General features: G+C 38.7%; 1 protein-coding gene across 4 annotated transcripts in view; it reads right to left on the bottom strand.

Moving 5' to 3' along the window:
• Positions 1–5,481: 5,481 nt before the first annotated feature.
• Positions 5,482–11,679, bottom strand: part of foxp4 (forkhead box P4) — a 113,785-nt gene continuing 107,587 nt past the window's right edge. For all 4 annotated transcript variants that reach the window (XM_028002118.1, XM_028002120.1, XM_028002117.1 and 1 more), the window contains one exon: positions 5,482–11,061. In XM_028002118.1, the coding sequence (XP_027857919.1) occupies positions 10,914–11,061 (148 nt within the window). In that variant the 3' untranslated portion in view covers positions 5,482–10,913. The remainder of the gene's footprint in view (positions 11,062–11,679) is intronic.

Genomic DNA, 11,679 nt, shown 5'->3' with positions numbered 1-11,679 from the left:
TATAGTCAACATTTCTTAGAAATAATAACAATGAAAAAAAAAACTGTTATCACAAACCTGCTGGTACTCCAGGTAAAAATGTATAAAAAGACTTCAAATGCAGCATAATCCATTCCTGAGAAATGTCAAAAAATGTTTTGTGATTAATAAAACATTTTTTGTTTTAATACTTCTGCTTTAATCCTGCTTTAATACTTGTTAAATAGGGGGGGGGGGGGGGGGGGGAGACACCATGTTTAAAATACTGATATCCCTTTAAAATGCATCTAATTGAAGATTTTATGTTTTTATGCACTTTACTGTTGTAAGCAAATCAATTTCTTGGAACTTTTATATGACGATTCATCACTTTCAGTTTCCCTCCTACATACTTGACATGAAATGATCATTTCTTTTGGTCACTGGGCACTAAACTGGAGCTACAAGGGGAAGTGATCATGGTAGTAAAACAGATCTTTAAAACTTACTCGGGCCTGCAGCGAAGAGTGGCATCTTGGGATCACCAAGTCTCCGTAGCAATCACTAGATGCTATCTCACTTTTATGCACAAGCACCGTCTCATTTCTTTTGTTGTTGTTCTGTCGTCAGCAACATAGACATGGTCAAGTCTGCCTAATTCTACGGAGACTTGCTTTGTTGAGATTAGACTAACCTTGGTCTGTCTAGCAACAGACTCTACAAGAGTTTGAGATGAAACAAAAGACAAACTCACCTACTGCCCACTCTTCACTCTGGTGAATCTGTGGTGCTGTGGGCCTGCTCCTTAACCAGAGGTAGTGGAGACCAAATAGTGCATGGCATCACAAGCAATAAAAAATGCCAGGACATTTTAATATGTTTTTTTTTAAGTCAAACAGAGAGCAAATTGTTCAAGGATAAACTTCCTTTCTGTTTCTCAATCCACCCCTTTTTTAGCGGGGGATTCAGGGGAGATTCAACTGAGAAACAGCAGATGCTAGAGGGCTGAACTGAGTCCTGCTCTCCTTCCTAGAGGTCTTCTGACCGGATCGCGTGAAAACTTGTGCTCAGACAGGAAAGATACTGGAAATGTCAACACTGACGGGCAGCACAGAGAACGTGAGGACACAAGAGACTTTAATGTGAGTAAAAAGCAAAACTTGACAAGCATCCTCAAGCTTCTACAAAGGTTATTTAACAATTCAGTTTGTTTGTCTGTGCTTTTAAGAAGTACAAGATTTGGTGGTGAGAAAATGAGCATGAGAAAGAGCATGTGCAGAGAGACTTGAGGGTAAAATGTGGTTCCAATCATTCACAAAGATGCTTTTGTTCTGCAGCTGGACCCCGCTGCTCTGACTGTCTGTGTCTCTCTTCTCGACAATCCTGCCACACAACGATGCCTTCTTGTGTGGCAGGAAATACTAGTGTGGGGATTCGCATGGTGAAGAATACAAGGGCTTACCTGTCAGACACCTAACAGCTGTCAGTGTGTTAAATATTTAGAAATAAAATATGACACAACCACCATAAACCCAGAACAGATCAGATTTTATTCAGGATATTGTTAACACTATCACTTTTTCTTGCAGAGTTTTCAAAACCTCCTGCTTTTCCAAATGGTGTTTTTATTGCACAAATTTCACCCAGTTGCACAAGTTATGATCAAAGCCATTAATGTTCATTCGCCTGATGTCATCGTGCTGTGAGGAGCTGTGAGTGCACTTACAATTATGGTAAAAAGAAAAGCACAGCCCTTTTTGCATTCTAAATGTTGGTGTGTACTTAAATTTCCACACACTTTTCACAGACTAGAGTTCAACAATGTTAGAGTTTGTAAAGATCAGATCCTTTACAGTTATTCATACCACTGCAAATTAGTCAAGTCTCAGGGAAAAGCTTCCTAATTATGCTGATAAATCAGGAACAGCTGTTTTCACCAACTCAACAGGTGAAAACTGCAGCTCTCTGCTATTGGTTAGTGGCAAGCCATGGCTAAAACAAACAAAGAAAAGGCACAGTGAGGACCTGCAGCTACACATTGTATACTCACTACTCAGGAAGACCCATTTTTAAGTGTCTTTAAGTTCCTGTGATCAGAATGCAAATATTATTAAAAAGAAACAAGACATTCCGTGTTTTAGAACTCATCACATTAGAAACACAGTATTCTATTACTGTGTTTCTAATGTTAGTATTTCATTCAAATTTTATGTGGCACGCCATAGGGGGAAAAGTTATGACAATTCCAATTTAATTTTTTGTCATGGGGCCCAAAATTCCTGGCGGCGCCCCTGGGCACACCACTACAAAGTAATTCACAATTGTGAATTGAAAGAAAAAAATGTTTAAGATAAAAATCTAAATGAAAAATTAAACTATTCTATTGTTGATCTGGCTGTATATTTGTCTTTCCTGACCTGCTGGGAGGTAAACTTCTGCCACGGTCCCAAATCGTTTGCAAACTAGCTGCTCTAAATGTGGCTCCCACCATCTTCTCATCAGTGCTGACCAGCTTTTCTGAAGGAACATGTTTGTTCTGATATATTAGATTATATTTGTTCACTGATATTGTCTAACAAATCTCTGAGGTCTTAAAATAACACCCAGGTGGATCCAATCAGGTGACTTCTGGAGGAAATTGGTTGCATTGGAATCAGAGTAAAAGGAGGCTGAATATAAATGCCTGACACACATTTTGATTTACATTTAGAAAAAAATCCAGATCTATCTATAAGTTTCTCATTTCTGATGATCTGTCACATATACATTTTGTTAAAATACATAACAATTTGACTGTAACTTGGGAAAATGATCATAATACGTTTTCAACGCACTATATGTACATTTACTCACAGATACTAACATAATTATATATATTTATTGAAATGTACCTGCATACAAGCATTTTGGATCAAAGTTGCATTTGCATAATCCATATAAAAGACATCAAAGAGCATGTTTTAATTTTTCACATTTTTTGAAAAGACGTCATGGCACAGTGTAGTAACAATATATCGGTAGAAGTGCAATTCTATAAGCTAATGTTTTTTTTTAAATTAAAATTGTGTAAAAAGACTTAAACCATAGGGTAAGTCAGTTATTATTTTGAGTTTACAAAATAAACTTAAAATAATGCATGACAGACAGGTTTAGACAGAAAATGAGTCATAAAGTGCATTTAAACCAATAGTAACTTTGACTGTCTTCATTTCTTGAGTACATCTTCAGTAAGATCCCAATGTAGTAACTAAATAGACTATTGCTGCCCTTTTCTCGATATTTTCATCTAAACTCAATTACTATCATATTATTTCATGAATCCACAATTGCTTCTCTACATGTCAAAAGTGCCTCCAAATGCCTAATTTTTCCTCACTGCTGACACTGGCAAAATAAAAAAAAGCCAAATGCTCAGTTGGGCATACATATGTGAAACCAAACTGAGACTAATATATGAAGGTTTGGATAAAAACAATAATAAAAGAAAAAAGAAAGTAGATCCATGCAGTTCTACAGACATGCAGACAGCGGCAGATACACAAATCTGTTGTGTTGTTTTCGGTGAGTCAGTGCACTGTTTGGAGGGTGGCTCACCGCTTGAACCACAAACATGGAGGCAAAGAAGGGAGAGGAACGACAAAGTCAGCGCACCAGGGAGAAACAGCGAGAGATGTGAGCATGGCTCCCAGTGAATTTACTTTATGACTCATAGGGTCTGCCTGGACCTCAGTGCTCTGCATGCTGTTGGGACTTGCAGCCGTTCACACCCTCTGCTCACACCCGATCACACAAACATGCATATTGATTTAGCACAGCGAGTTCATGCACATGGGCAGGGGCGTGCAGGTCTACTTTCCCACAAACAAATCTGCAGACATCCGGACCTGCTGCTTACTTTATCCCGATGAGCGCTAAGAAAACCGCTCGGGCCCAAACGCCTCACATCCAAGCCAAAAATAACCTCTTCGTCTGTTGCTCTGCACCTTGGCTCACCTTGCACAACTACATTGTGCTATGCTTCTGCTCAGTATTCATCTTGTGCATGTGTGCCTGAAAATGTACATATGCGTGAAGGTGCCTGCATGCTTGCAGCTATATAATAGGCTTAGGAACAAGGGGTGGGGGGGAGACTCTACCAAATGTCACAGGGATTTAAATGTCGGGAATGAGATTCTTCCCAGTGGAATAACAGTGAAGTTCACTAAAAGCACAAGATTAAACAAAGTTTCAACTTTCAAAAAATAAAACATTCAAGAGACTTTTTCTCCCTGAAGCAATACATCCGTGAAGCATTGCAGAGGTTTAAAGACGAGCTGTAGGCCATGCAGCACACCTGCACAAGAGTTAAGCAGGTGGAAGGAAACATAAGCAACTGGAACCTTCTCTTTCACCTGCACACATAAAACCATGTTGGCTCTACAGAATGTTCATGTAACTGTTTTCATATTTTCCCACATTGTACCAGTAGTACAATCCTGGGTCTGTACTCTCTGGCCCTCCCTGTTGGCCGAATCCTGACAATGGAGTCCAGGAATATTTGTTGCTGGGTTTATGTTTGTTGGATGCTGCTTGTGTTTTCTGGGTTGTTTACTCCTCCTGGTGGCCACTCACTGTATCACAGCACACTCTGACCCCGGAAAAGGCCCCCGCTGATTAAGCAGAACTGGCACAAGCACCGTCTTAAATCTTAAGGCTGGTGATCTGTGCTAAAACACCAACATGGCTAGACCCTTTTAATTAATTATTTATTAATCACAGTTTTGAACACTTTTGAATTAAAGTCCTTATTTTGCAAAAAGTGATTCAAGTTTGATGCCACAAAAGTTAATGTCTGAACATTTTTGATTCATTTGCTGCTCTATTTAGAAGTAACGCAAACTGCATAGTGAACAAAGAAACATTGTCAGTAAATTTTATTTTCTTTCAGCTGTAGCTGTGCCTAATCCTTACAGGCCAACTCACAAGTTTGCATAGACCCATGGGCATTGCAGTCATATTAATGGTGGGCTTTTAAAGATGCATTATTTTTGAAAAGTGTGCTGATTACACCACCTGCAACCTGCTGTATTTTTTTTTCTTCCAAAACAGAAATACAAAATTATTGTAGATTTTCTAGGTTCAACATTATACACTCATAAAATGACTTCTTCCTAGAGGTCTTAAATATTTCACCACTCTTTCAGTCTGAACAGGATACATCTATTCTGGTAGTATTAATGCATCTGGGAAAGAAATATTTTTTCATTATTAGAGTGTATGTATTTATTTGTGTATGTATGTTTAATTGTGATTCTGTGTGCATTAAAAAATGCACAATAAATTGTCCAACATATACCTGTTTTAAAAACAATTGAATCATTACAGGCCAAAATATGAATAAGATGTTCACAGTAGGTTGCATCTTCATATGTTGTGTTACTTTATAAAGGTATAGCGTGCATAATGATCAATTTGACATAGATAACTAAAAACTAGAACTAAAACTATGAGATCAATAAGAGAAGGAATGAAGACGCAGCCTAGGACAGTGTAATAAGTATTTTATTGCATTTTATAATGCCATTGTCAATAATTAGTACAGATTACATGCAACTAGACCTACTGTACAGTTTTTTATTGTCTGCATGGACAGACACAAGACGATTCAGGTTACAAATACACAGATATATGTGTGTGTTTTTATACAGCATGAAGGAAAGGGCAGTGACTGGCATTACATGGCTACCCCGGGGGGAGGAGAGTCAGAGGGCCGGGCTCGTCATCTGTCTGTCTAAAGCAACCACCCTGGTCCCTGTTTCCGCCTCTTCCTCGGGTCACTCTTTCAAACAAGTAACATAACAAAAACCAAAGGAATAAAGAGAGGTAAACAGGTAAACTCAACTAAGAATCAATAAAGAGAGTCACTGCTGTAAATGTACACATATTCCTAAGGTTAAACCAGAGGATCGTTAAAGTGGTAGTTCCATCAAAATCTGGCTGTCTATATAATAATACCATCAGGCAAAAGCTCCGCTTTGAGAGTCCCTTTCCCCTCCCATAATGCCTCAGAACTGTCCAATCACTCATCAGGATTTGCTCTCGCTAGGTCCTCTGAGTCAGACGCAAGCCAAAGGGACATAGACTGCTCCCCACAACACGAATGGATGAGGGGAAACTGCTGTAGGTGAAGGTGGTAAGTGGCGTAGATGGAGAGTTTTGGAAGTAGCTCTGTTTTTTTTCTTTTTCGTTTTTGGTTGGTTAAAGTTGTGACATTGGTTTTGGTTGCAGTTTGGTTACAGTTCAGGAGTTTGGACTAAAGCAATGTTGGCTCACAATGCCTTTGGTAGTCAGAGCTGCATCTCAAAGAGCCACTCCGTATTTTGGTTTTGTGACTAAGCAAAAGGAGGAGTATCAAAAACAACAACAACAAATAATATTAACGCAACAGTGTCAGTCATTAATCTGCCTCTGTTGAACTTGGAAATAAAGTTTGCAGCGAGTCGCCACCTGTTCGGTTTCTGACTCGGCCCCTTGGCACCTGCAGATGATTGACAGCTCTGCAGGTCAGAGTTCGGCACAGGAATGACGGGGGGTGAGGGGGACAGAGGGAGGTGTCACAGGGAGCATTGGCACCTGAAAGGACCAACAGCAATACTTTTCTATAGCTCCACAGTTTTCTTTTTTTGTTAAAGCAAGAGAGGGGCTACATATTCTTTCATTTTTTCCTCTTTCTCTTTTTCTTTTCAGAAGTTTTGGTCCTGTCTTTGAGAAAAAAAAGTCCATCTGAGGTATCAATACACAATGTAGAACCTTTTTAGTTTGTTTTCCTTTTGTTGATTTTTTTTCCTTAAAAATGCAGAAATGCAATACAGAGACAAAAAAGTATCAAAATAGATCTACCTAAGATAAATATACAAACAGGTGTTTCCTAAACCACTGATCTAAATTTAATTATTTTCTTTTTTTTTCTTTTTGATAATACATTTAAAAAAAAATGCGTCCCAGACGTTTTATGAAGAACTGAAAAATGGAAACAATAACAAAAAGAAAAAGTTTTAACCAAGATATCTGCAGCACTCAATGTGATAAATACATATATTCAGCATTAGCGGTACAGTATAGAAATCCAGGTTGGAAGCTTTACAACAGCTCAACAGGTGCAGAAAAATTAAAGAAAAAAAACAAACAAAAGCAAAGGCAAAGGAGAAGCATGGGAGAGACGAACCAAGCATTAATATACAAGAATGCATCATGTTTATGCCAAGCTAACAAAAAGCAGTGTTACACGGTTGACCTGTGAACCATCTACATCTTTACAAAACGGCTTCGTTTACAGGTGTACCTTAAAGCACAAGTTAGGAATCATCTACGTTCTGGATGCAGGAGTTCCTCCTGGTTTGAATCTGGCTATTAGTGGTGACTTTTAGAGATTCAATGACCTCTTGAGTGTTGAGCAGTTCTTAGGATATCTGGATGTTTTGAGCCTTTGTTTGAGCCAGTTCTGGTGTGGGCGTGTATGCGTGTGTGTTAGTGTGTGTTGTTTGTAGCCCATTACCATCTGTGACAATGAGAGGAAGCCGCTAACAACCAGCGTATAAGGAGATATTCAACTAAGAAGCTTTTGCTTTAGAAAGCTCAGTGATAATCGGGTGTGGAAAAGAAAATGACGCAGTTAGAAAGCACTTCTCAACGCTTTTTGAGATGCAGCGAGTGCTTCAGATATGGTAACGGAGAGGTAGTCATTCTTAACTATATAAAAATTTAAAAAGCATCACTTTTTTAGATGGGAAGATGGGAAAGGGAGCCACCGGCTATTGTTGATTTCCGTTGTATATAGAGCTGCACAATTATCAAACTGCAGTTGTTATCACAATCACAACAGATGCTATGTTTGCTAGGCTACAACATTTCCCATGGCATGCATTCAAACTCTGCTTATTAATGAGCTTTAATCAGCTGGCTGAACTTTCATTGTTTTCTATGACCACAATCCTGAAACTCGGTAAGAGTGACTGGAACATTGTGACAGTGGAAAAGGAAAAGGAATAGCAAGGAATATGTGTTTCAATTGCAATTAATGTCACGATCGCAATATTCAGCAATAATATCACAACCGGATGTCTCCTAATATCAGGCAACCCTTTTTGTAAAGTATGTGTAACAACAGTTTTGGCATTCTTAGTATTATTGTTGAGGAAGAGTAAAGAGCAAGTGTTAAAGAGAGTTCAGATTCCCACTGGCTATCTGTTGAACAGTTTTGAAAAGGAGGTAGTAATATTTTTTTGGTTATTTTATCTCTTTTCAACATCTCTGCCTGCCAGGTATGTGTTTTGCACTCAGTCTCTTTTGCAACAGGAAACAGTCCTGTTTTAACTCAAAGTCATTGGAAATATTATTTGGGAAAAAAACAAACAAACAACAAAAACAAAAAAAAACATCCGAAGTTCAGTTAAAAAATAAAATACCCCAAAACCCACTGAAGACAATAACTGTATCCCTTGGTTGTTTCCACATTACATTAAATGTTCCCTCTTTGTAACACATATTTAGAATAATTTCTCTTTGTCCAAAGATGTGACTTTTTGAAGCCTGACACAGTACACTTCCTCCTCTTGTGGAGGAGGTTCCCGTTGAAAGAGTTCTTTTTTTTTTTTTTGTCGATTGCATACCTTCTAATATTTAAAACAAAACTCAGAGAAAGTCTTTTGTTTGGGTCTGCTCAAATGTAGTATTACTGAAACTTAAAATGGGTCAGTATAGAGGCAGGGTTTCGTCTATAAGTGCTTTTTACTCTTCTCTCTGCATTGTGTTTTTCAGAGGAACTGTGCAAGGTTTGTTTTTATTCATATTTGGCCTCCTACCTAATTGAAGTAATTCTGAAAATGTACCTAAAATCCCAGCTTGCTTTGCACACTTTGGTTTCTGGAATGAAGAGCACTGTAAGTTTAAGAGTTTTAGGACAACACTCGTGTGAATGTCATTACAGGAAGGAAAAATGCCATGGTTACTTGTCTTTTGGCCCGATTTCTGAACGAAAAAAAAAATAAAGAAGAAGGGTAAAATAAAGCACAGGGTTTTTGGTTTTCTACTTATTTCTTTGGTTACCTGTAACAAAAAAATAAAATGGGAACATGATAAGAAGATATTAGATTAAAATAAATGCTTAAATTTGGTATGCAACTGTAGAGAAAAGTTACGCTTCAACGCCTACAAGAAACAATAATAATAATAATAATTAAAAAAAAAATCTAGCGTGCTATTTTCTTGAACACAAACGCACACAGTGAATTGCAGATAACTTCTACACAGTAACAATTACAACCATAGAGCTTTGAATTGAGGCTGAGCAGAGTTGCCACATTTGGTGTCCCACAGAAGGAATATCTCCCCTTACTTCTTCTTAATCAATTTGGACACAGTTCTGGGCAGAACCTTTGTGGGATGAGGTATTCTCTGCAGTAATATATATATTTATATATATATTTATGTTTTTTAAAGCATTACAGACACATCTTAAGTAAATACACAACTTAAAAAAAAACAGAAAAGATTGAGCTAAAATAAAAGCAAAGTTTGGCGGTTAAAGGTAACTTTTAAGTGCTATTTCCAATTTTCTCTGCTGCTTCATTTGTGACAGAAAGGCTGTTGATGGGCAGGACAGTTGGGACAATACTGTGTTTCTTCTTTAAAAATGGTGCCAATACTTATTTGGAATGGCGTGAACAACCAGAGCAAATCAAACAACTTAGAAAAAAGGAAAAAAAAAACAGACGTACATCCTTAGAAGAGCAGAAATCCACAATGGGAATATTGATCATCAAACGTAAACAATAAAAAGTAAAAAGGAAATGACAAAAGCTACCACACATTTTTTTTTCTTATTTCTCAAAATCACAGAGTTTTTTTTTTTTTTTTAGTCACAAAGTTTCTGTAGACACTTCCTCCCTCGTCTCTCGCTGCTTCCCGTCATTTCTTCTTCCTCTCCAAAGTGTTCCATACTCATCTGCAGACAGAGGACAGAAGAAGAAGAAGAGCACCTAATCCTGCAGTCTTCGGGGTGGGAGGGCAGGGGAATGGTGTGGGCTGCAGTAATGGTCGGAAAAACGTCTTCTTTTCTTTAATGTAGAAGTAAATAATAGTAATAAAAAAAGTCCCTTAGTGACCGTCGCACTGGTGTTTTGAGGCCTAGACAGAGAGCAGGGCCGTGCCGTCGTTCTTCTTCTTCTCTCTCCCTCATCTCAAAGGCCATTGGTTTTGTCTCAATCAAATCAAAGTGTACGAAAAAGCAAGTATCTGACTCCAACAGGGGAGAAGAGATGTCCTGCCCCCGGCGACCTCTCCAAATCTATATACACATGATCCTATGTGTTTGTGTACGTCTTGTTCTTTCCAAACACACATCAGTGTTTCTTCTCAACTGAGACCACAGAGAGAAAAGCACCTATGCCAGGTGGTGGTATGAGGAGAGAGCGTGTGTCCATGCCTCTTGGGATCTTTTTTTGTCCACCCGCCTCCCCCCTACACGCCCTCTGAGACATGTTTTTTTTTCTTGGGTTTTTTTTCCCGCCGAGACATGGGACATGGTTTGACAGGTAAACAAGTAGGGGTGTGTACGTGTGTGTGCGTGCGTGCACAGGTTTTGCGAGAGTGTGTATGAGTAAAGTGGTGTTACACCTCTGAGCCAAGTGTTGTAAAAGCAACACCCGGAGGTAAAGCAGTGCTCCACAGTCAGGTTTTTGCGACTGAACGTATACAAAAGTCATCTAAACCCTGTTTTTTTGAGTTTCTCAATGTCATTCTCTGTTGTTCAAACTTTCTTTAAAACAAACTTAAAAAATAAAAACATTCTCTTTTTTCCACTCCCTCTCTTTTCTCTTAAGTGTACAGATGCTGTTTTTCCTCTTCATGCTGATGAGAGGGCCGTAGGACTGATCTGAGAGAAGTCCCGGCCCGTTGATCCATTGGTCAGGCGCGTCCTACTCCAGCTCCTCGGTGGGAAGATCTTCTTCCAGATCACGTTCGTCGCTTGGCAGTGGCAGGCTGTGTGTGACGCCAGCCAGGAGGGATACTGGTCGGCTGTCCTCTTCCACCTCAGTCGGCTCCTCCTTCACGTGCACCGGGTGGCTGTGCAACAGAGAACAGAGTTGTCAGTGAGGCGATGTGATGCAAAACACTCCGGCCATCTACGAAATCACTGGTAGTTCATTTGTGCTGTACCCAGTTAATCAAAGGGCACTTTACAGAAAATATCAACATGTCTAAAGTAAATTCATTTACGGTGCTTTACAAAAGTAACATCTGTTGCACTTTTAACCTTTGTTGTGTTAAAATCACAAACTTCATTTGCATTTTGTTGGGTTTTATGTGAGGAAGAAAAATAATGAGTAAAATCCTCTAGAATAGAAGCATATTTTGGTTTCCTGTTGAAGAGAATAATCCCCACAGCATGATTCTTCCACCACCATATTCTACCATCTGTTGATGACGTTGTAGTATTAGTTTTAACCCATGCTTGCATGAAGTTCACCAATTGCATTTAATTCATGTCTTAAACTTTTCCCCAGCCTTCTCCCTGATCTGTCTGCTGTGTTATTTGGTCATGATGCTCTTTGCTCACTAATTTTCACTGAAATTTTTTTAGGAGTATCAGGATAAAGGAAGATGGATACATATATGATAACACACCTTTCTGGTCAGTATTACTTTTTAAACTCATTTTTATGTTTTCTTATTTGTGATAAG

The sequence above is a fragment of the Xiphophorus couchianus genome, chromosome 20 (genome assembly GCF_001444195.1).
Source record: "Xiphophorus couchianus chromosome 20, X_couchianus-1.0, whole genome shotgun sequence".
Lineage (NCBI taxonomy): Eukaryota > Metazoa > Chordata > Actinopteri > Cyprinodontiformes > Poeciliidae > Xiphophorus > Xiphophorus couchianus.
Note: the sequence above shows the minus strand (reverse complement) of the source record. Positions and strands in the feature narration are given on the sequence as shown.